Source organism: Dipteris shenzhenensis, chromosome 11, assembly GCF_047967505.1.
Source record: "Dipteris shenzhenensis isolate YYH24624 ecotype China chromosome 11, Dip_SZ_1.0, whole genome shotgun sequence".
NCBI classification, from domain to species: domain Eukaryota; kingdom Viridiplantae; phylum Streptophyta; class Polypodiopsida; order Gleicheniales; family Dipteridaceae; genus Dipteris; species Dipteris shenzhenensis.
In genome coordinates this window covers 45,186,782-45,212,630 of record NC_141606.1, presented here as the reverse complement: position 1 = coordinate 45,212,630, position 25,849 = coordinate 45,186,782, and the positions used below count along the sequence as shown (strand labels likewise).

The following is a 25,849-nucleotide window of genomic DNA, read 5'->3' as shown; positions in this document are numbered from 1 at the left end:
GCATAGTTGCACGAAACGTGCGTTTCGTGACAGGAAACGGAAACGGCGAAACGGAAACGCCGTTTCGTCAAGAAACGGCGTTTCGTTTCTGCCGTTTTTTCAGAAACCCTAAAAACGGGTTTTCTCTCTTTTCTTTCGGATTTCGCCGCGGCCTGCTCCGTTTTTCGCCGCCTCCTTCCAGAATCCAGCCTCCTTCCAGCATCCTTCAAGCTCTCTCCATCCCGATTCCCATCCTTTGCTCTTGGACCTGCCCTCACCTCCATCCGTCTCTGAGCTCTCTCCATCCTCTTCATCCTTTGCTCCATCTTCTCCATCCTTGGCAGCCTGCTCTCCTGACTCCATCCCTCCATCCTTCTTCTCTCCATCCTCTCTTTAATCTTACCTTCTACCTCTCCATCCTCCTCCTCTCCATTCTCCTTCACTTCTACCTCTCCATCCTCTCCATTTTCTTTTACCTCTATCTCTCCATCCTCCTTCTACAATCTACCTCCCATCCTTTCTCACGACTCACGAGTCACTTGTGACCTCTCCATCCTCCTTCTCACCTCTCCATCCTCCTCAATGCCGAGAGATGCTTATTGGGTCCATGTCTCCCTCCTGGATAGTTATAAAGGAGGCGGTGGCTCCAAGAAGTGGAGATGCAACTATTGCGGCGTAAGCAAGACGGGGTCTGTCACACGGGTGAAAGACCATCTAGCAGGTGTTCCCTGCAAGGATGTAGGACCTTGTGAGTTCGTGCCTACTGCAGTGAAAGGTGGCCTAGCAGAATGGAAGCGTGCGCGTATGGCAGCCTTGGCTGCAAAAAGTGGAGGACAAGGGCTGCAAGATGAAGAAGAGGCTGCTGACACTGAGCCATTGGATGATGCCAGCACATTGGGTTCTGCAAAGAGAAGTAGAGGGGCATCAACTACATCGAGCGCAGGTCCTAGTGCCACAAGAACACCCTTGCCACATGGATCAATTAGTGTGGATGCTAGTGCGGGGAAAAGAGGATCACTGCAAAGGTCTAGCATTCAAGCACGCTTGCAAAAGCAAGCAGTGAAGGAGGCCACTAGTGAGCTCACAAAGCTCTTCATACAATGTGCAATACCCTTTCATGTGGCGAAGACTACACGATGGAGGAAGGCCATGAGAGCCGTAAGCCGCATTGGGTATGAATGGGAAGGGCCTACATATGAGGCCTTGCGGACAAGAGAGCTAAAAAGAGAGAGGGAATGTGTGGAAGACCAAATGAAGCCCTTGAAAGAGACTTGGAAAAAATATGGATGCACACTCTTATGCGATGGATGGTCAGATGCACGCAAGAGGAATGTGTACAATATTTTAGTATCTTCTTGCAAGGGAACCATGTTCTTGAGAGCCATAGATGCTTCCACTGCAGGTACAGTGATTACAGGGCTGTATATTTGGGAGCATTTACGGGCAGCCATTATGGAGATAGGTGTTGAGTATGTGGTGCAGGTGGTGACAGATAATGGCAGCAATTGTGTGTCAATGGGTGCCATGTTAGAAGATGAGTTCCCTAAGATTGTGTGGACACCCTGTGCCTCACATTGCCTTGATCTTTTGATCGAGGACCTAGGGAAGATACCTTGGATTGATGCCATCTTCTCCACAGCCCGCAGTATCGTGAAGTTTGTCACGAAGAGACCCAAAGTCCTCAGCATCTATCGGGCTTACAGTGACCTTGAGCTATTGAAACCTCCAACCACAAGGTTTGCTTACATGTTCATAGTGGTGGAGAGGCTTGTGCGAGTGCGCCAGGGCTTGTTGCGCACGGTTGTGTCTCGGGAGTGGGGAGATTGGGATGATAGAGGCCAAGCAAAGTCTATCAAATTTTTTCGCATGATCATGGATGAGTCTTGGTGGAATGAGGCAGAGGCATTAATCAAATCGATTAATCCTATCTACACGGTGCTTCGCATCACAGACATGGAGGGAAGCACATTAGGGCTCTTGTACGAGTTTATGGACAAGATTGGAGAGGCCCTCAACAGAAACACTTTCCTATCGCCTGATAAGTAAGACTTTTTACTTTTGTAATATGTATAATTATTGCAGTTACTAAATGGCAATTTGTTATCATGAAGCCTGGAATTTTCAGATATATATTATGTATGTACTTACTACTATTATCTATAGTCTATGAATTTTGCATGCATAATGCATTCTAATTTCTTGTGGCATTATTTAGGGTTGAGTCCATCCGTGCTATATGGAATAAGCGGTGGAATTGGTTCCACCGCCCAATCCATGCGGTGGCACATGTATTGCATCCGCTCTGGCGCAGTCAAGAGCAATATGAGAATGACGAGTTGGAGGAGGGGATGCAACAGTATCTACAAAATTGGACGGGTGGTGACTTGGAGATGCAACGAAGACTGGAGGATGAACTTCTATTGTTCCGCAATCATAGCCTCTCCTTTGGTCGACCTACAGCTAGGCTCCGAGAGACACAGTTGCAACCTGTCTCCTGGTGGGAGAAATATGGCAACTGTACTCCTACTTTGGTAAGAGTCTAAGAGACAAGTTCCAACGCCACTAGTTGGAGCTTAGTCGTTAAGTAATTTGAAGTTTTATCTACTACAAATATGTTTAAAGTTATCAAGTTCCTGATACTTATCTCGGCTTAATTGGCTTATGGCAGAAACGCCTTGCTATACGTGTTCTCTCACAGGACTGCAGTTCCGGTCCTTGTGAGAGGAACTGGAGCACTTGGGCCCTCTTTCACACAAAGAAGAGGAACAGATTGAGCACGGCTCAATTGGAGCGGTTGGTGTTTTGTCATTGCAACCTCCGTCTCCTTGAGTTCACCGCCGGCTGCCCCGAACCTCGCCAAGTAAATGTAGACAAGGTGGACGTGGAGAAGATGGAGGTCATCCCAGATATCCCACGGGAGGAGCTGGACATATACACCATGTTGTATGAGGAGCTGTCAGCACCAGCACACCACACACGATCATACACTCAACCATCTGGAGATGGTGCTAGTACTTCAGTTGCACCCGATGGTCCTGATCCTGATGTTGATGATTCTTCTTCAGACAGTGACACAGATGCCTCGAACTTATCTGAGGACGCAGAGGATGACGATGACGAGGAGGCCATGGATGATGCAGATGATCAATAGTCCTGCTGTTTTTTTATATCATCCATGAGTGCTTTTATTTTGAGTCTTGCATGACTCATGAGTCATGAGTCATGAATCATGATCATGAAATTTGTGGACCATGAATCATGATCGTCTATGGAGTCTGGACATTGAATACTTTCAAGTTTCAAGTTTCAAGTTTCAAGTTTCAAGTTTCAACTTGTGTGCTAAGTTTAAACTTTAAGTACTTCAAACTTCTAAATTTCAGATTCTTGTAATGCCAAACTTGTTAGTCATGACTCATGATACATGTTGATTTCAGATTATTGAAGCATCATTCAAGAATTTAGAATCATAGAGGCATGAACCATGAATGATGCATTGATGCTTGAAGGCTGAAGCCTGAAGCTTCAGCCTTCAAGTATAGATAATTGTAATTTGTATTATGTATGATTTGCACTCTATTGATAATTATATTATGTATAAAAAATAAATTTTTATACATAAATTGTATCATATTGCCGTTTCTTCCGTTTCCGTTTCGGCGGAGCCCGGAAACTCCGTTTCTTCCGTTTCTTCCGTTTCCGTTTCTTCCGTTTCCGTTTCGGCTGGTAACTATGATTCCAAGCATTGATGATATATTGGATCGGTTGGAAGGTTCCTCAATGTTCAATCGTATTGACCTTAAAAGTGGATACCATCAGATAAGGATACGGCCTGAAGATGTCTACAAGACTGCCTTCCGTACTTCATTTGGCTTATATGAGTTCCTTGTGATGCCTTTTGGTTTGACTAATGCACCTACCACTTTCAATAGAATGATGGACAGAATTTTAGAGCGCACAGAATGTTTGTGGGCACTTTCTTCGATGACATCATTGTGTTCTCTAAAAATGAGCAGGAGCACAGGAAACACCGCACTACTGTGTTTCAAGAGTTGAAAAGACACAAGCTATTAATAAACACCAAGAAAAGTGAGTTCTTTATGCATGAGATTCATTTTCTCGGTCATATAGTGTCAAAGGATGGAGTCAAGATGGATCCTGCAAAAGTTGAGGCCATAAGGAGTTGGACAATTTTGAAAAATCTGCATGAAGTCAGAAGCTTTCTTGGGTTGTGTTCATACTATCGGAGGTTTATAAAGTACTTTGCAGAAATTGCTTCTCCCTTGCATGCTTTACAAAAGAAAGCTATACTGTTTCGGTGGGGACCAAAGGAAAATGCAGCTTTTGAAGAGCTGAAGCAAAAGTTGTGTTCTGAACCCGTTATTATCTTGCCAGATCTTGCAAAACCCTTTGCTGTAACTTGTGATGCATGTGGGAACAGCATAGGAGGCACATTGATACAGGATGGCAGAGTGGTTGCATATGAGAGTAGAGTTCTCAAAGATGCTGAATTGTACTTGCAAACATACGAGAAGGAAATGTTAGCAGTGATACATGCTTTGACCACATGGAAACATTACCTTCTTGGAGCTGATTTTTATGTGCAGACACATCATCAGTCACTTAGATATTTTCTCACGCAGAGAAAATTATCCGAAAAGCACATGAGATGGGCTAACTTCCTCTCAATGTTTCATTTTCAAATTGTACATGTGCCAAGTAACAAAAATGTCGTGGCTGATGCACTTTCCAGGAAACCATAGCCTGAAGCAGTCTCCAAGAAACCCAGTGTTTCAGCAGTGAGCATTGCTTACAACAATGTGTTAGATGTGATGAAAGATCAATATGTTAATGATGCTGATTTTTCAACTATTTATGATCAGCTTTCTAATGGTCAAAGGCATGATCACTATATGTTGAAAGAGGGTTTCATTTTGATGCATGGACGACACTGTGTCACTGATAAGATGCGACAGAAAGTCATAATGGAAAGTCATGCTCCTCCATATGCAGGACATAGGGGAATTACAGCAACAATTACAGTAGTGGAGCAATACTTTTATTGGCCATCTTTGAGGAAAGATGTGGAAGAATATGTGAGAACATGCATGGTTTGTCAGAAAGTAAAGTTTGACAGGCAGAAGGCACCTGGGTTGTTACACCCTTTGCCAATTCCAGATAGACCATGGCAAAGCATAGCTATGGATTTTGTGTTTGATCTTCCACGTACTCCTACTCGACATGATGGATTGTGGACAATAATTTACAGGTTTAGCAAACAAGCCCACTTTGTGCCAGTAAGAAAGAAAATTACAGCAGATCAAATGGCCAAATTGTTTCTGCAACATGTCTTCAAGTATCATGGGATGCCTGACTCCATAATCAGTGATAGAGATCCGAGGATGACCAGTCTCTTTTGGAGAGGGCTGTTTGAAAATATGGGCACTACGCTGAATTTTTCGTCATCTTTTCACCCTCAGTCTGATGGACAATCGGAGCAGGAAAACTCTACCATCTTGGATATGTTTAAATGCTATGTCTCAGACCACAAAAGCAAATGGGAGCATTATTTGCCTTTGCTGGAATATGCTTACAATAATACGGTGCACACATCCACAAGTAAAGCACCTTTTGAAATAGTGGAAGGTGCCAGGAAGATACCTCCCATTTTCCATACAAAAGAGAAAATCTTCGAAGCTGATCGTTTTGTGGAAAGCCTTGAAGAGGCTTACAAGAAGATCAAATATGCCTTGCAAAGAAGTCAAGACAAGCAGAAAAGAGCAGCAAATAAGCACCGCAGGGAATTGGTATTCACAGAAGGTGATTGGGTTTTGCTGCGTTTTCAGAAGGCAAGGCTGAAAAATAAGAAAGGCAAGGAAAGGTTGTACACAAAGCTGGACATGCATTACTATGGTCCTTTCCATGTTTCTGAAAAGATAAACGAGGTAGCTTACAGACTGAAGTTGCCTCTGCATTAGAAGATACATAATGCCTTTCATGTGAGCTTGTTAAAGCAATATCATGGAGATATTCATGAGGATTTACCTGATGAGGTGCAACCTGAAGTGGAAGAACAGGTTCAACTTCTGGTCCCAGAGCAGATTCTGACACACAGAGATAGAAAGCTCAAGGGTAAAGTTATCATTCGCTACTTGGTAAAATTTCAAAATTACCCATCACTTGAAGCGAAATGGATGGAGGAAGGTGAACTGGTAGATTCACCTGGGATATTGCAGCTTTACCTTAATGCTTTCCAAGCAGAGCCGGCTGCGGTCCGGGCTCCTACAGGTAGTTCAGCAGAGCGAGCGTCTGGAGCATTACCTGGTGTTCGAGAGAGGGGTAGCACCTCCACTCCCTCAGTACAGACGGGCTCACAGTCATTTCATGAGGTCGCTTGATGACACTGTATGTTTCATCCGAGATACTGAGCTGACAGTATTTCTGCTGTGAGACTTCATGATATTGATGCATCTTGACTATTAATCGTCGAGGATCACATAGATTTTGAGCAGTGTATATGGATGGATGCATGCCTCTCCTAGCCATATTTTCACTGTCTCTGTATACTATAGCTGCGGCTTTCTTGTATACTCTTTTATGCTATATTTCATGCTCACTCCTATGTTTTGGTGCAGCAAACTGTGGTTTGCTGTTTCAAGAGGAGTATGTCATGGGGGCGTGAAATTCTAAGTACTTTAATGTACTACAAGACCGTGACAACTTTGGTTTTAAAAGTCCAAGCATGGGCTTAATAATGTGTAATTAAACGCAGCATGGTGCCTAGCACATAAGCGTAATTAATCCCTAGGCCCAAAGGCGAATCCAAGGAATTAAAAGAGTGGTTGTTGGAAGAATTCCACTGAAAAATGCGAAAAGAAGCACTTCTGTTGCGAAGAAATGGGAGTTCTTGGGCTCAAAAGAAGCGTGCTTCAGAGAGGAATGCATTGAGAAGGTTTTGGAGAAGTTTCATCGCCGGAAAGTCCTCCAAAACTGAGAAAAATCAGTCAACCAGCGCGTGGGACCACTCGAAATTCAACAGAAAGCTGTAGCTTTGCAAGAGGAGAGACCCAGGAGGCGGTAGAAGCAAAAAGGTCCAGAAAAAGCCACTTTTGCATATTCGACCAGCAAAAGAAGTGCTCAGCTCTGCCCATGTGATGGTGTTCTATGCTTGAAAGCCTTGCGAAGGCTTAGTGAATTAGGGCTGCGTGCTCAGTTACAGGGAAGGTCTCCCAGATGCAACTTGTAATCGTTTCACTATGAAATATAAAGAAATACCGAAATAGGCGCCACAGTCTTTGAGGCGAATCGGGTGCAGAATGCCCCTGCTCAACAAACATAGACAAGTAGCCTCCTCCCTTTTTCAGTGGTTTTATTTGTGAACAAATTGGTAAATGCCAAATGGTGATCATGCAATGGTTAATGATTGTGATATATGCTTTGTGAGCTGTAAATAAGTGCTGAAGTAATTAAAGGTTTAGTTCCACTGCCCTCTGAGTGATTAGAAGCCGGTTTCAGTGGGTCTCAAACCAAACTCAGCTAACCTAAGTGGCATACTAACGAAGCCACTAACTAGAGTACATAAAGATAGCTGTCATCCAGCTATTATTCATGGACGGTCTACCAATTTCATCTGCAACTAACATGTTGGTGACATAAATGCACAACGGTCACCTTGGCATATCACGAGTGGAGCTCGATATCTCAACACTCCCCCTCGAGCTCAATCTCAATTCCTGCACACCAAGCAGGTCTCTGAACTTACGCAACTTCTCTGCACCCAATGCCTTCGTGAATGTCAGCTACCTGATCCTCTGTGCTGACATAATTTACATCAATAAAAACTACTAAAACATTCTCTCGTACATAGTGATAATGCACCTGAATGTGCTTAGTTATAACATGATAGACTGGGTTATTTGCCAAGCGTATACTGCTAATGTTGTCACAATAAATGACAATTGACCCATCTATAGACTGATGCATATCATAAAGTAGCTTATGCAACCAAGCTACCTCACATGCAACCATTACTGCACCCCTGTATTCAGCCTCTGTGCTCGACAAGGCAACTGTAGGCTGTTTCTTGTTGCTCTAAGTAAATGCAGCACTTTAAAAAAACACATCCACTGGTAGATCGTCTATCAGAAATACTACCAACCCAATCAACATCAGTGTATCCATGCAACTGTATCTGAACCCCAGTCTCATAAAATAGTCCATACTGCAATATGGGCTTCACATACCTCAGTATGCATCTAACCGCATCCAAATGCAATTTCTTTGGAGCCTTCATAAACTGACTTACCAACCTAACAACATAGCTCAAATCTGACCTGATAATAGTTATATATATCAAACTTCCTACTATGCGTATGTACATAGTAGGATCTTCCAAAAGCTCACATGCATCTGCGCTCAACTTCACATTCTACTCCAAAGGAATTGAAATAGGCTTACAACCTGTCATCCCATATTTGGACAGCATGTCCAATCCATACTACCTCTGCAAGAGCCATATCCCACTTGTGGATCTAATCACCTCAAAGCCCAAGAAGTAACTCAGCTCTCCCAAATCCTTCATCTCAAACTTCTGCTTCAATAGTATTTTCACATAAAGGATATCTTCATCACTATCACCTCTAATGATCAAATCAACATAAATGACAAGCAGCACAATACCTTTCTCTGATTTTCTCACATAAAGTGAGAAATTTGCCTTAAAAACCTAAAAGTCAATAGTGATAAGATATTGTCCTATCTTGTCAAACCATGCTCTGGGTGCTTGCTTCAAGCCATACAAGACTTTCTTCAATCTACAAACAAACTCAGGATGAACAGCATGTACATAACCTGGTGGCTGTTCCATATAGACCTCTTCTTGTAAATCACCATGTAAGAAAGCATTCTTTACATCCATCTGATGTAAAGACCATTCCTTTCATGCAGCCATAGCAATGACCGCTCTTACAGTTGCCATCCTTGCAACCAGACTGAATGTTTATTCATTATCGATGTCATATGTCTGTGCATACCCTTGACAATTAATCTTACCTTGTATCTGCTCACAGAACCATTTGCATTGTGTTTCACCTTATAAACCCACTTGCAGTCAATTGCATTCTTGTCTTTAAGCAAAGGCACCAATTCCCATGTAGCATTTACTTCCAAAGCATCCATTTCTTCATCCATGGCTCTCTCTCATTTTTCTTTTCCCATCGCTTGCTCAAAAGAAATGGATTCAGGTTCATGTATCATTTTGACCATAAAGGCATAGTGAATGGCTGTAAATCCATCATATTAGCCTATCCACAGGATACTTAACTCTAGTAGACCTAGGCAAAATAGGCTCACTACCATGTGCTCTCAAAACATCCCTTGTCTTCCTTACTCCAGGTGTAACAACAAAAGGAATACCCAACTCATCATCAAGACTATGTTCCAAGCCATTAGATTCACCATCCATATAAGAGTGACCTGCATTCACATCAACCATGGACTGATCTACTTTCTTTTTTTCCTTTCGTGATACTTCCATATCACTATCTGCATTACTTTGAGGAGATTCTCATGATCTCAATCTGCCTGTCCATGACGAAGTATGTGAATCATTGCTAGAGGACACAAGTCCACTAATATTTTGTGATTGCTGCTGTGAATTCAGTGCAACATTACCATTTTATGCATCTACATCATCAATCATATTTACTGATTTATATCAACTGCTCATCTCATCAAAAATATTTTTACTCACTTTAAACTTACGAGTAGATGAGTTATAGCATCTATACCCTTCCTGCTACAGAGAATAACCAATAAAGATGCACTTCTGAGCTTTTGGATCCAACTTGAATCTTAACTCATCTGACACATGAACATAGACAATGCAACCAAAAACTTTCAAATGAGAAATATCTGATTTCCTATCAGTATACCTCTCCTCTGATGTCATGTCATGTCATGTATTGCTACAGTGGGAGTCATGTTCATTATGTAGACTGCTGTAGTAACTGCTTTAACCCAATAATAATCTGACAAGTCTTTTTCGTTGAGCATGGCACGAGATACCTCTTCAGTATGCATGTTTTTCCTTTCTACAAGTTCATTTTACTGTGGGGTATGATTGCATGAATATTGTTGCTTTATGCCATGCTCCTACAGAAACCTTGCAAACTCATTTAAGAGATACTCTCCCATTTTATCTGACCTTAAGCATTTTATTTGCAAGTCTGTTTCTTTTTCAACCATAGCTTTAAAAGCCTTGAAATACCCAAACACTTCACTTTTCTTTTTCATAAAATACACCCAAACTTTTTTGCTGTAGTCATCAATAAAAGTGACAAAATAATGACAACCTCCAATAGATGCAACTTTAGTAGTCCACACATCAGAGTGGATTAATTCCAATGGCCTCTTACTCTCTTGAACATGTCTAAGAAATGACAGGCTTCACATACCTTATGCATCTCTGCAACCTTGAACTTAGGCAATCCTGCAACAATATTTTGAACCTATATTAATTTAAGTCATTGTACATTAACATGATCAATGCGTTTATGCCAGATATCAATATCTGCAACTACACCAATCCTATGTGCAAACATTGTTGCACTCAATTTAAGCATGTCCGCATCCAACGTAAACATCCTGCCCTTCTTCTTCCCTTTTGCTATCAAGCGACCTTTATTTTTCATATCCTCAACAAAGCATCCATGAGGATTAAATTTGACCTGCTTGACCATTTGACCAACAGAAACCAGGTTCTTAATGATATTCGCGACGTGAAATACATCAAAAAGGTTTTTTTTTTCCATCCGACATAGACAAAGAAATTTTACCAATCTGCACAATAGGATGTGCACTATCATCACCAGCATCCACAAATCTTGATCTTTTCATTTTTCTTGCATCCTGCATCCATTCTACATGACCTGTCATGATTTGACGCACTTGAGTCAACATATCACATATCATTGCTTTCTTCTGCACTTGTCACAGAATTGATCATGTGCTGCACCATAAACAAATGCTCATTTCTGTCATCACCCTATCTATTAGAGGATGCATAATTACCTGTGTAATTTTTCATTCATAATGTCATTCTATTTTTTGTAGCAGTCTTTAACCATATGACCCATTTTACCACAATAGTAACATTCAACATTACTGTTTACATTTTGACCTCTCCGTCATCCACCACCTCTTTGGCTCCCCCTGCCTCTAAGGTTACCACGTCCTCCTCCATAGGACTGATTTTCTTAAATTTACTGCATATTCTGATTTCTGCCACGGCCTCCGGATCGGCCTGCTTTATCTCTACCTATACCTCTTCCAATATTGGAGTAAAAAACAGCTTCTTTTGAAGTTCCTTCTGAAGAATATGCACTACCATTTCTCTGCTCTTTAGAAATTAGAAGAGCAATCAACTCCCCAAAATTAAAAAAATTCTCACGAATGGTAATAGATGTCTGAAACGGTAATGGATGTCCAAAATTGTGCATAATCTTTTCCGAAACCATTCAAGGTCACAGAAACTAAATCATCATCTTCCACTGGCGACCCAATGAAAGTAAGTGCATCTGCAATCTTCTTCACCTTTGTGTGGTAGTCATTGATGCTCATATTTTCTTTGCACATTATGCAACTCTTGCTTGAGCTGCATTTTTTTATTTGTGCTGTATATTTTTGTCAAAGTATTCCACGCCTCCTTCGACGTGCTTGCATCCTGAATATGCACAATCATAAAATCTGAAATACTGATAAACAACCAGTATATAACTTTTCTGGCTCTCTTATGCCATCCTTTAAATGCCTGCAACTCCTATTGGTTGAAAATATTAAGAATAACTGGTTCTTATTCAGCTCCAGTAATGAACTCCCAATAATATTTTCCCTTAAGAAAATTCATCATTCTAAACTTCTATGCTTGAAAGTTGTTCTTGTCAAGCTTTTCAGTGACTATCTGTGAAAGAGCATCAAACGCCATTACAGAACACTGCAAAAATATTCTGTCACTGCAAAAAACACAACTTCTGCCTCACAAGGACAAATCTGCAAAACTCATGAAAGTGGTGCTTAACCACACAATCACTTTCTAGTGACGATTTTGCATCAACATGCAATAAGAATGATTCTGTCACTTCCAATATCTATGCGCATAGGCATACGATGCAATTTCTGCGGTAACTTTTCACCGACCTGCAGAATAATAGTCACACAACAAAAACAAGATACCTTTTGGAATGCCTACAAAAAACTTCCGCCATCAAAACTTCCTAGTGACGATTTTACATCAACATGCAATAAGAATGATTCTGTCACTTCCAATATCTCTGTACATAGATATATATGGCTCATCAAAGGTCATTGCATTTAATAATATACGCCATCAAACCCGATAGCATGCCCAAAATAATGATCAAAACAGGACACCTTTTTGAGTGCCTGCAAAAAACTTCCGCCACCAAAACGGATCTCGAAATGACCTCGAATCAAAAAAATAATATCCCAATCTGAGACAATGCACTCTTACAGACAATGCACTCTTGCACTTTTCAGCTGTACTACCTGCAAAGATTTGATCCCAAACTCCAAAAAGAAAAGCAACACTGATCCTCTTACCAAGACACCGCGAACTTAGTTTGCTTTCTTGAGCTCCTTACCATGAACCAAGCTCTGATACCATGTGAAAAGAGTGAGAGAGAAGTAAGGAGTCTCACTTGCAGCTTTCTCACATACACAATGAGAGAATACACACAAAGGTGGAAGCTGAAAACAGTTTTCCTTTTCTTAGTTGTGAAAACCAAAAGAACTCTCTTAGTACAAAAGGAATAGATGAACCCTATATGTGGATCTCAAACCAAACTCAGCTAACCTAGGTGACATACTAATTGAGCCACTAACTAGAGTACATAAAGATAACTGTCGTCCAGCTATTATTCATGGACGGTGTACCAACCACATCTGCAACTAACAAGTCGGTGACATAAATGCACAATGATCACCCTGATATATCACGAGTGGAGCTCCATATCTCAACAGCCTCCTATGCAAACTTGTCCCTGTGTTACTTGCCTTCCACGCAAGCTCTGCAAACACGATCATTGCCTGCAATCGATGGAAGATCATCTTTATCTTTTTCATCTTGACGAGAGTGCCATAGTTAACGTGACCGAACCGCTCATGCCACAATTTGGATCTGCCATGATCCTCGTGCATCAACAGAGTGTTGAGAATATATAGCCCATGCACCACCTATCCATTTGCCTTAGATGTAATAATGACTTTGCCGTTGTCGAATAAGACCAACATATTGTGCTTATCCATCTGACTCATAGACAATAGGTTCTTACACAAATTCGGTATATACAATACATCGAAAATCAACTCGTTTTCTGGAGTCGTGATGAATGGAATTCTACCGACACCCTTCACTTCCATTCTACCGACACCCTTCACAAGACATGACCGGTTATCCCCCACAGTGACCTTAGAATCGAGATGCATACCTTCCATGGTTTTGAACCACTCCTTGTTGGACGTGTGTTTTGAAGCTCCACTGTCCACATACCAACCTTCCTCTCCTTCACTGACTGCATAAGCGTATGATGAAGAGAGCGCCGATCGTAACATTTGTTGATTCGATCTTTGGCTCCTCCTTGGACTTAGACGATGACTTCTTGAGATCCGCTTTCTTCTTGCGACACTCTTTAGCAAAATGACCAAGCTTCTCACAGTAGAAGCACTTCATCTGCCTCTTTTTCTATGCATCCTCGGTCTTGCTTTTGTTCTTGGAATCTTTGAACTTACCCTTGTCAGGCTTGTCCCTTGCCACGAGAGCCTCCTCATCCGATTGAGTAAATAATTTTTTCTGAGTCTCTTCCTATAATAGTAAAGGACCAAGCTCCTCGAAGGTGAGAGGCTTGGTCCTCTGTCCTACAATGACCGTAGTCACGACACTCTCAGTGTGGTAGCTTGTGTAAAGTCAACAATGCCAGATGACTTGAGTCTACCTTCTGACCAACTGCCGCGAGCTGGTCCCTTACCACCTTGACTTTTGTCAGTAGATCCTTCAGGTTAGCCCACATCTCTACAGACATCTCATCCATCTGGATGTGCGGAAGAACAGAGTCCGCCGTGGTCCCAATGATTAATGCCAGGAAGTGAACATCTCTCTCTTTCCAATTCTCAAGCTCTTAACCATCTACTGGAATGACAATCTTCCCCTTGCAGTCCAGCAAATCTTCCGGCTTTGCCTCCACCCCCGTTATCAACTTTCACAACTTCCGAGCCACTAAATGGCTCCGAATTTTCACCTTCCAGATCTGGTACTTCAACCCGTCTAGCTTCCCTAGGATGGTGAATGAGAGGAATCAAGAGGAAGAAGGAAGAGCTGAAGAGACAACAGTAGAATCTTTGTCCTCCATCCTTGCTGTAATTAAGAACAGCAAACTGTAAACTGAATTTGCAGCGGAGAACTTAACCACAGAGCAAACCTGAGTGTTGATTGGAGTCGCCTACTTGCTAAGGTACTCCGATCTAGAGCTGTAAACCTTGCTCTGATACTATGTTGGAAATAGAGGATAGAATCACCCACACCTCACTCCAAACTAGCTCATACAATACTCAGAGAGACGGAGAGAGAGATAGCAGAAACTCAGATATATTCTTCCACAATTGTGGGCAGACAAAAGCTCAAAGGATGAGCATGTACAAACACGCCAAGTGAAGCTGTCAAGATGCTGAGTCTACTCTCCCTCTACACGCTTGCCTGTGCAAGGCTTTCTGTGCAGGTGATGAGAAATAAGGGGGAGAGAGGGGGCTTTTTATAGGCCCTTGCTGGGCTGAAGAAAACCGACCAGCAGGGGGTCGGCCCCCTGCTTGCAGCACTGACCTCAAGGGCGCCTCCACCAACCAGGTTGGCTGGCTTGGGCCAGCCCTATAAATAGGCCCATGTGCCCAGCACATGGGCTGCTGATGCAGTCCGTAGGCCCTGCCCAAAACTGCTCCATGAGGTGCCTAGAAGACCGCGCCGCTCTTCCCTTTGCTGCACCAGTTCCAGCCAGGTAGGTTCTCTGCTCCCCTACCCCCCTATTATCTCCTGCCCCCCCGTCCCCTCAAAACGGGGGCTCATAGGTGGGGCGGTGACTTTTCTAACACCAGGTACCTTCCTTCTTCTGCTTGGGTATCTTGAATGTTATTTTTAGCCAATTGCAGAAGAGCCGCCATCCTTTCCAAGTCATCTCGTGTGCTCCAATGTCTGAAATTGTGGAAGGCATCCTTACTTTGCATTCATATGCTTTTATGTTCTCATCAGTACCCAAGCTGTAACTTGCTTTTGTTGTCTGGGTTGCATTTATCCTAAAGTACGGTGCATGCTACATTTCAGATACAAATACTAGATTGGATGCACTTCACACATCCCACAAACTCGGCAGCAAATAGCAGAACATTTTTGTCTACTAAACAGTTTTGTATGCTCAGCCCAGACATTCGTGCCTCTGTTCCCACCTGTTCTGCCCAGCAATCTGCTCCAATCAGACACCGACATAATCTCTATGCAGCCCACATGGCAGCCTGAATGCTGTCCATGTGGCAGCCTTTTTCTTCTTGCCGTGCATCCTGTCCTTTCTGCCCATATGACATCCTATGTGCTGCCCATGTTACATTCTCTATCAGATCTGCCTATGTGGCAGACTTTCGTACTGCGCACATGGCACCAAACCCTTGGTGGTCCACCACCCCCCCATGCTCTCCTCATTGGGGGCTCACAGATAGAGAGGTGACCACCAACAAAAACCATATCCACTCTCTTTCCATAAACCTACAAAGCTACTAGCCAACCCTCAATGAGCTACAAGAAAGAATGTTGTTTTCAACCCTCAGTGTTATGTGCACGGATCGGTATCTGACGTGTACTAGGTACACAGAACTAGCTCAGGTTAGCCTGGGGAGGCTTAGAGCTAGGCAGGCTTGATTCTCGGGTTGAGTGGCAAGGGTACGAACTATTTATAGGTCTTCGCTATTTTTGGCGCCGGGGCCCGAGTCTATAAAAGAGGCCCAGGGGGTTCAGTTCTCAGTGTGCAGTTGGGAGCAAGTCTCGTTCCCAGGTGCTAGGTCTGATCCTGGATTGTGTCGCGGACGCGCGCCTGCATCTTAGCATAGCCCAAGGCCCAGTGGCAGATCCAGGGCTTCACAGCGCCACCTGGTGGTATGGGACACCAGGCTGGTTTGGATCTGGTTGGGAGTTCGTGCTGGTAGCTCAGCTCGTGGCTCGGGGGGACATCTTCTGATTCGGGATCACATCCCGTAGATGTCACGGTTGGGTGGTGAGCAGCCTGCTCAGTTCTGATGTTGTGTGTGGTTATTTTGCAGATCAGGGGTTTCAGGAGTGCTGGGATGTGTCAGTTGGTATCAGAGCCAACTCCTGAGGTAGGAACTTCTGATGCGAGAAATTTGACGGATTTCTCTTCCAGGTATGCCCTAAAATTCGAGATTACCTGCTGCGTTTTTGCTGTCTACCTGGGGTAGAAGGGGTGAAGAAATATCTGGGAAAGGAAGAAGAAGAGGAGTGAAATAGAATCGAAATTTCTGAAGGCTACAGAGAGAAGTCTGAGGGAGGAGAAGGAGAGCAGAAAGGGAGGAGAGTAGGGCAGGAAATAAGCAGCCAGGGAGTAGAGGATGCGGGGTTTAGGAAGGGACGCAGTAGGCGAGGCAGTAGCGGCAGGACAGCCTGCGCAATAGGCTGTCCACAGCCTGCGCAACAGGCTGCGAACAGCCTGCGCCTAGGGCTGCGTGCAGCCTGCGCAGGAGGAAGGGCAGGAGGAAGGTGCTTTTTTGCGAAAAAAGCACCCCTCCAAAGTTGGAGGGGCTCAGGTGCTTTTTTCGCAAAAGCACCCCTCCAAAGCTGGAGGGGCTCAGCCTTCTTTGGAAGCCTAGCTTCCAAATCGGGCAGCCCTGCACCCTATATAGATGGGGGGCTGGGTGCTAGACAACCCACCAGCAGCCCAAGATTCGAGACGTCACCTCGAGATCTGTGCCAGCCCGCCTCGCCCTTCAGCAGCGCCTTGTTCGAGCAGTTTCCCTGCATCCGCCTTGCTTGCGTCAGCCCTGCACAGCTCCCAAAGTTCCGTACCAGTCCGTACAGTTACAGCACCAGCCGTACAGCCTGTACGGACTGTTTCGCCTGCTCTTGTACCTGCTGCTGCTCCGTACAGCGACTGCGCCAACTTCTGCAGCCACCGTACGGACTGCGTCAGCAGCCGTACAGGCCACGTCAGCAGTCCGTACAGCCTCTCTTGTCGACTGCGCATCCGGTTTGCAGATTCGGGGAGGCACCAGGACTCGTAGTCTTCCAGATTCCAGCATTCTTTCTGACAGATTTATCTGGGACGGTTTTCTCCTACTCCATCTCCCTCCGTGTTCCGTTTCAGTTATTTATTTCTCTCCGTTTGTAATCAAATCAGTATTCAGCCATGTCTAATGCTCCGAATCCCGAGTTCACTATGGGGGAGCAGGAATTAGACTACACTCCAGTGGGAGAGGATGATCAGGGTCTCTATGACGACCTGATCACTAAGAAAGCCTTCAGTGAGTTCACGACTGCTCTGGATGGTAAATTTGAGCAGGTCAACGCTAATCAATCGGGGTTGACACAGCAACTCCAAGGGATACAAGCCACTTTGACTCTTCTGGCTAGCACGGTTCAGGCACTCACGCATGTGGATGCCATGGCCTCCGTGCTAGGCCCGAATATCACTCCGGATCCCTTTCCAGGTGACCAGAAATCAAGAACAAAGGAGGTGGTTGACACTTGGTTGCACAAGTGGCAAGTTCACTTCCAATTTCACCCCTATCCAGATGAGAAAAAGATTCACCTAGCAGCAGGGTTTATGTCAGGTAAAGCCTTGCTTTGGTGGAAAGAACTCCAGCCTAAGCCTGACACTTGGACAGAATTTGAGGGTATCTTCAGGAAGGAGTTCCTGAAGAAGGAAGATGACTACGATATCGCGGCAAGCTCAAGGCCCTCGATATGTCAAAATTAAATTTAACTTTTGAAGTTTATCTTCAAAGATTTAGGGATCTGCAAACCAGGGCCACTAAAATGGATCCTGTAACCTTGTTAGGTTTTTTCGTGGATGGTTTGCCAGACTCCTATAAGTTACAGATTAAAAATAACAAGTGCACAACATTGCAGGAGGCCATGACATATGCGCGCATATATGATGATACCATGGCCGGTACCAAGGCAACCACAGTTACCGAGACGAGCGGAAAGAACAAACGCAAGTTCTTTCAGCATGCGACTGGTATTGGGGAGACGAAGTCTACGGATAACGCCTCCAGGAAAAGCTTAACTCCTGCGAAGAATGGTAAGGCCCGTTTCCTTCGCACTCTCAGGCTCAAGAAAGAGGGTCGGTGTTTTTATTGCGAGGAGCGGGGCCACACGAAGAATGAGTGTCCTAAGCGGAAGAACCAAAAATTGGTGCTAGGACCCAAGCTCCAGGCAGGTCCACGAACCGCAGCCAAGGGAGCCAACCAAGTTACGATGACAGGTATTTCAGTAAATGTCATTACCTACCCCCTTTCTTGTAATTGTACCTTTAATACTTCGTTGTTTGGTTCCCATGATCTTTTCCGAGTTTATGGAGAAGTTAGGGACCAACAGGTTCACATTCTCTTTGATCCGGGCAGCTCTCACAATTTTGTTAATTACAAATTTGTGCAGAAGATGGGGCTGTCCACAGTACCTAGCAACCACACCTACGAGGTGCAGCTTCCAGCCGGGAAGCAGTTTTGGGATCGCAAGGTTGAAGCGCTTCCCATCCGGATTCAAGCCTACACGGGAGCTCTCACATGTTATGTTATGCATTTAGAGCATGTAGACTTGCTGATCGGGATAGAGTGGTTTAAAACCCACAATATTCAGATCAGATGGACGGAGCATACGCTTTCTTTTGTAGACAAAGACACCCAATTTTGTATTCAGTGTGATAAGATTATCCCTTCTCAGGGGCCTATTGTATCTGCGATGCAGCTTCGGAATATATTGAACACTTCTCATTATGATGTCTATCAGTGTGTTTTGATTCCACTTTCTTCATTTATTGTTTCGGTAATTAACAAAAATGAATTAAGTGTGTTTGAACACCGAGAATTGAGAATGTTGTTAGATAATTTTAAGGACGTATTCCCAGCTCAACTGCCGGAAGGTTTACCTCCAGAAAGGGCAGTAGATCATCGCATAGACTTAGTCCCAGGGGCTCAACCTATCAGTGTACCACCGTATAGGATGAGCCAGGTAGAGGAGGATGAGTTAGCTACCCAGCTTCAGGATTACCTGAATATGGGCTATATCCGCCCAAGTAAATCTCCTTGGGGTGCACCTGTCCTCTTAAGAAAGAAGAAGGATTCTTCCTGGAGGATGTGTATAGATTATAAACGACTAAATAAAGTTACAATTAAGAACCGCTATCCTTTACCTCGTTCTGATGATTTGATAGACCGTTTGGCCGGAGCGAAGTATTTCACTAAGATTGACTTGCGTACGGGTTATCATCAAATCCGTATCTATGCTAAACACATAGATAGGACCGCATTCCGGACTAGGTATGGTCATTACGAGTTCCTCGTATTACCTTTTGGTTTGACCAATGCTCCTGCTACTTTTCAGCAGATGATGAACGATTTGTTCAGAGATTATCTGGGCAAATTTGTTGTCGTGTTCTTAGATGATATCTTGGTATATAGTAAAACGCTTGAGGATCATATAGGACACCTTCGGGTTGTCTTACTTGTTCTAAGACAGCATAAGCTTTATGCCAAGATGAGTAAATGTGACTTCTTTATGAAGGAGATCATTTACTTAGGACACAAGATTTCTTCTAAAGGTATTAGCATTGATCTGGATCGTATCCAGAAGGTTTTAGATTGGCCTATACCTCAGACTGTGAAACAACTTCGCTCTTTCCTAGGATTTACGGTATTTCTTCGAAAGTCAGTCCGTGATTATTCACAAATCACGGTACCCTTGACCAACATATTGAAAGGTCGTGGACGCAGGTCTACTCAACCGATCCCTTGGAATGATGCAATGAACAAGGCTTTTGAAACCTTGAAGTTATCTATCAAGGAAGCACCCGTTCTTGCATTACCCGATCCTACCCGGCCTTATGTTTTAGAGGCCGATGCGAGTGATTATGCGATTGGGGCAGCTCTATTCCAAGAAGGCAGACCTGTAGCTTTTGAGAGTAAGAAGCTAGACGACACTCAGTATCGTTGGCCCACACTTGAGAAGGAACTTTATGCAGTAGTGTATGCTCTCAAGGTATGGAGACACTACTTGTATGGTTCAAAGTTCCTTGTTTTGACTGATCACCAGTCAATTAAGTATGTGTGTGATGGATCAGACTTGAGAGGAAGGAAAGCCAGATGGGCAGAGTTAATGCAGGATTTTGATTTCGAAATACGTTATCGTAAGGGTTCGTTGAATAGTGTGGCGGATGCCTTAAGTCGAGTTAAGTTTGTAAATGCTTTGTCATTTACGGAAATATCCTCAGACCTATTTCAATCCTTGAGAGGGCTATACGCAACTGATAGTCATTTCAGTTCTTATTGGCAGAGAGTCCAGGATGGGAATTCCATGGTTGACCAGGACTCAGGAATTGTGCCACCTAGGATACAGGCGGCGGGAGGTCAGTGGATGATTAGGAACGGCTTGCTGTTCCGGAATGAAAAGATTTGTGTGCCTGATGTTCGGGACCTAAAATCCAAGATTCTCTGGGAGTGTCATGATGCTCCTAGTGCGGGACATCCAGGTATACATAGGACTCTGTCTCTTGTGAAGCATACCTTTTATTGGCCTAAGATGCGTGCATTTATAGAGAACTATGTGGTAGGTTGCCGAGTTTGTCAAGTTACTAAGGCTGAACGCCTTAGGAGCGCGGGCTTATTACAGCCATTACAGATTCCAGGTAATAAATGGGAAAGTATTTCCATGGATTTTATTACTGGTTTGCCTCGTACGCGCAAGGGTCATGACTCTATTTGGGTCATAGTCGACCGTTAGACAAAAATGGCTAGATTCTTACCTACAAGAACAACTATTTCAGCTGTTCAGTTGGCTCACGAGTTTGTGGACCACTTGTTCAAGCTGTATGGTTTGCCATCTGACATAGTCAGTGACAGGGACTCAAAGTTTACAAGTAACTTCTGGACACTTGTATTTGAGAAGTTGGAAACTACTCTAAGTATGAGTTCCTCGGATCATGCACAATCCGATGGCAGTACAGAAAAGGTCAACCAGTTGGTTGAAGACATGCTTCGGGCATATGTATCTAAGAGACAGTCTTCATGGGAAGATTATCTACCCATGATTGAATTTGCTTACAACAGTGCAAAGCATTCTAGTACAGGTTATAGTCCTTTTATGCTTATGTACGGGTTTCAACCTAAGTCACCAGTTATGGTAGGATTAAAAGGGATTCAAAATGATGCTGCTAAGAACTTCTTGCAAGACATGCAGGAAATGTTGCAGTTTGCCAAGGAGTCTATTAGAAGTGCCCAAGATCGGGACAGATTTTATGCTAATAGACATCGTTCACCTAGAGAGTTCTCTGAAGGAACGATGGTATATTTGAGAATTCCTAAGGAATCCAAGAGCCTAAGTACTGGTTTGGTTCCGAAATTATCCCCCAGATACTGTGGCCCATTCAAGGTCATTAAAAGAATTGGACCAGTTGCATATCGACTAGAATTGCCTCCTGATGTTAAAGTACATCCAGTCTTTCATGTCAGTAGACTGAAAGAAGTATTGGGTACAAATGATCAACTTGTTTCTCCTCATGAGATTATAGAAGTTACAGATTTGACTTTTATTCCTCACGAACCTGAATCTATTCTTGAATTTCGTGAAAGACAGATTCGAAATCGTACTATCACGGAATACAAGATTAAGTGGAAGGACCGTGTTGAGGAGGATGCAACATGGGAGACATTACAAAACCTCCAAAGAACATTTCCGGATTTCTTAGCGAACTCAGGAGTGAGTTCTTAGAGGAGGGGGAGTATGTCATGTGCACGGATCGGTATCTGACGTGTACTAGGTACACAGAACTAGCTCAGGTTAGCCTGGGGAGGCTTAGAGCTAGGCAGGCTTGATTCTCGGGTTGAGTGGCAAGGGTACGAACTATTTATAGGTCTTCGCTATTTTTGGCGCCGGGGCCCGAGTCTATAAAAGAGGCCCAGGGGGTTCAGTTCTCAGTGTGCAGTTGGGAGCAAGTCTCGTTCCCAGGTGCTAGGTCTGATCCTGGATTGTGTCGCGGACACGCGCCTGCATCTTAGCGTAGCCCAAGGCCCAGTGGCAGATCCAGGGCTTCACAGCGCCACCTGGTGGTATGGGACACCAGGCTGGTTTGGATCTGGTTGGGAGTTCGTGCTGGTAGCTCAGCTCGTGGCTCGGGGGGACATCTTCTGATTCGGGATCACATCCCGTAGATGTCACGGTTGGGTGGTGAGCAGCCTGCTCAGTTCTGATGTTGTGTGTGGTTATTTTGCAGATCAGGGGTTTCAGGAGTGCTGGGATGTGTCACTCAGCCTAGGGGTGTACGGTAGCATCCAGAAAATGATGGCGTCTATACTCAAGAACAAGAGAACAATCCATTATGCTGCTACATTAAAAGCCATAAAGGCCTTCAACTGCATCATCTAATAGTACCTACATACAATATGCACCAGGATTTCAATTCGCCCCCAACTTTGTGCATGGTGTCACAAAATACACAAAAACTGGGAAAGGAACAAAAGGAAGCAGGAGTTGAAGCCAAGCCTACAGCTCAGGCCAAGACACCCATGGCTATATAAGTGTGAGCCTTGGCATTTTGGGAGTAGGGCCTCTTCCCCATAGCATTAGGAGTAGTTTCTCCTCATTCAGCATACATTCACTTCAATTCAGCACTCCTATAACTTGCTTTTGTTATCTGGGTTGCATCAATCCTGAACTACAGTGCATGCTGCATTTCAGATACGTATACCAGATTGGATGTACTTCACACATCCCACAAAACTCAGCAGCAAATAAGCAGAGCATGTTTCATGACTCAACAGTTTTGTATGATTAGCAATTAATAGACTCAAAACACTCATACTAATTACGACTGCTCGCCTATGGACAACTGAATAAAATTTCCTTGATCCCCGAAAGGATAGGAGTTCAACCCTGGCCATCCTTAACCCTTCAACATCTTAAAACCGTATCCACTCTGTTTCCACTAGCCAACCCTCAGCGAGCTACGAGGAAGAAATTGTTGTTTTCAACCTCAGTGATCTAGGGATGTAAGATAGAACTCCAGAAAAGGATGGCGTCCATGCTCAAGAGTAAGAGAACACAGATCTAAAGCCATGAAATCTTTCCAACTGCAACATCCAATAGCATCTCTTGACCCTACAACATGTATATTCTAGCATTCATTTATGAGATATACATTAATCTGTCTCAGAATGGGCCAATAACCTACACATGAACAACGACCTTGAGTAAGGGACTAAGTTGCTCTATACATTAGCGTCTCATGGTGTCTTATTGATGAACTCTACATTTTTTTTCAGAGACTTGTGTTTTGCGAGCTTTCAATCTCGAGATTCAAGTTCCAGTTTGAAAGCTAGATTGTGCCGTAAGTGAAATAAGAACTAAAGTTGACATATCTCCAGTTTGAAAGCTAGATTGTGCCGTGAGTGTAAGAAGAACTAAAGTTGACATATCAATAAAATTGTCGTGAGCAAAACCACAAATACCCAGGAGACCAAATTGCAACCGGCTCAGCAATTCTGCAAAGAATAAGAACTTCAAGCCAAAACCAAAGCGTTGGATTTCTTGGAATATGCATAGAAACAAAGCCAAAGATTGAAATACAAATAGGCACAGCGCAGATTACAGCATACCACAAAAATTTCCTACGATGATCTGTCCAGCGTCAATATGTGAAACAAAGTGCAGAAGACTACAAATCTGACGACGATAGAGAAATAGATTTTTTCCTTTTTTCCAATTCTTCCGTTAGGAAGAGAGACTTGTTTCAGCGAAGCTGTGTGAATTGCAGAAACTAGCTTAGCTGCTTAAGTCTGTTTTTCCATTGCGCAGAGATTTATTCTCGCAATTTAACCATACCTGCCACAAATCCAATCTCCTGACTTCCATCCCGAACGCCCACCTCCACCTCCCCCTCCAGAGTTATAGGAGGATCCAAAACCAAAGCTTCCTCTTGAACCTCTGCTTCCTGAGTCATAGCCGCCACCCCTTCCTGAATCGTAGCTACCAATCCTACCATCTACGCCTTCATCCTTAGCTGCTCCACACTTGAAGCAGCTGCTCCTGCTTGCAAAGTTGTGAGCACCACAGCTGCTCTCATGACAATACCAATCGCCAGGCCTGACTTCAGACCCTCCAAACCCAAAACTTCCACCGTAGTTCCTCCCATAATCACCACCACCTCCATAACTTCCCCTGTAATCACTGTCGCCTCGATAGCTTCCCCCGTAATCACCCCCTGAGCGACCCCCTCCACTTTTGTAACCAGATCCAAAACCGAAGGATGCCCCCCTTTTGCTAAAACTTCCATATTCACCTATGTCATCCAATCTACCGCCAAATCCACCTGCTGGTCTTGGGTCACCACACCGCTGGCAAGAATCCCGCCAGCTGAAATTTAAATGATCGCAGGATGAGCAATCCCAGTCCCCCGGTTTCCGGTTCATCTTGATCCGAGAGGGCGCTTGTATTTGAGAATTACTGCTTTGGGAACCTGTAAAATCGACTACCCCTTGTGAGAAATGAACGACGAGTTCGATGCAGAAAAGAAAGGAAACATGCAGACCAAGAAGTGGTTACGAACGTGAAGAACCCTCGCATGCATTCCGTTCTGGGCATGAGTCTTTCAGTCCATGCACTGTGAACAACGCTAGCCCCCGGCCTCCCCCCCCTCCCCCCCCCCCCCTCTCTCTCTCTCTCTCTCTCTCTCTCTGTGTAATGCCTTGCTCCTCACTTGCTTCCCACAAACAGATACGCCCGCAGAGCCCCTTCCGTCTCTACTACCCGCATGCTTCTTTACAAGTACCGTAGCTTCCTAGCTCTCCCCGCCCCCTCCCCGCACATCCTAGCTGCGATCTACATGGTGCCGTGATGAAACCCAACCTGCTGGCTTCACTAAACCCTGCCAGATCGTGACAAAGATCCAACAACAAGACAATCGAAGGAGAAGAATGCTCAAGCACAGCATACCGGGCAGGCAAAGACACGATGGAGCTTTCAGTTCAAGAGCACGCCAAGTCCAAGTTCAAGAACATGAACTGCAACGATAAGCCTTCTTATCAATATCTTCATTATACAATAATGTTGTGATTTGCCGGGAAAGATTAACTTAATCCCCACACCTTCATCTCATTATCACTGGTGGACTTTGACTTAAGCTAGTGGACTTTGACTTAACCTGTGCATGTCTAGTCCCATCCGAGAACTACTAGCTTTGAGCACCTTTGCGGAGCACTGCGGTTGCGCATTTGCTCCCCCTATGCTAGACGCCTGCATTCAAATCAGGATGCCCGACAGTGTAGGCCACAGGCAGATGTGCCCGGGGTGTGTGTGTGTGCATGTGTGCGTGTGCGCGTGTGTGTGTGGAGAAGCTTCTATCTATTCTATTAAGGAGGGAGGAAGGAGGGAGGATAGCCACGTGGCGACGAGTGGGAGCGCCACGTGGCGGCGAGTTGGGAGGCTTGGGAGCGCCACGTGGCGACGAGTTGGGAGGCGTCGAGCTGGGAGGCGCGCCTTCAATGGATTCAATGCAGTCGTCGCCGTCGCCGCCGCCGCGCCGCTCCTTCGTCAACC

The 25,849-nt window shown here is 44.3% G+C and overlaps 2 protein-coding genes across 4 annotated transcripts in view; one reads left to right on the top strand and one right to left on the bottom strand.

Annotated features, from left to right (window-relative positions):
• Positions 1-25,367, bottom strand: part of LOC147897071 (uncharacterized) — a 60,570-nt gene extending 35,203 nt beyond the window's left edge. Inside the window, exons 1-2 of one of the 3 annotated variants that reach the window (XM_087381724.1) lie at positions 25,247-25,367; positions 24,137-24,770 (exon numbers count right to left, since the gene is read on the bottom strand). In XM_087381724.1, coding sequence (XP_087237850.1) covers positions 24,137-24,723 — 587 coding nt within the window. In that variant the 5' untranslated portion in view covers positions 24,724-24,770; positions 25,247-25,367. The other 2 variants (XM_087381725.1, XM_087381726.1) reach the window with 2 other exon arrangements.
• On the top strand, positions 2,213-3,130 carry LOC147897072 (uncharacterized). Its single transcript, XM_087381874.1, has 2 exons — positions 2,213-2,510; positions 2,648-3,130. The coding sequence occupies exons 1-2, from the start codon at positions 2,328-2,330 to the stop codon at positions 3,128-3,130; spliced, it is 666 nt and encodes a 221-aa protein (XP_087238000.1). The 5' UTR covers positions 2,213-2,327.
• Positions 25,368-25,849: the final 482 nt, after the last annotated feature.

What these genes read in the sequence shown, in the direction of transcription:
- LOC147897072 (XM_087381874.1), top strand. Translation starts at nt 2,328, where the DNA reads ATGCAACAGTATCTACAAAATTGGACGGGTGGTGACTTGGAGATGCAA. An exon ending in GCAACTGTACTCCTACTTTG is followed by an intron (nt 2,511 to 2,647) that starts GTAAGAGTCTAA and finishes GGCTTATGGCAG; the next exon opens with AAACGCCTTGCTATACGTGT.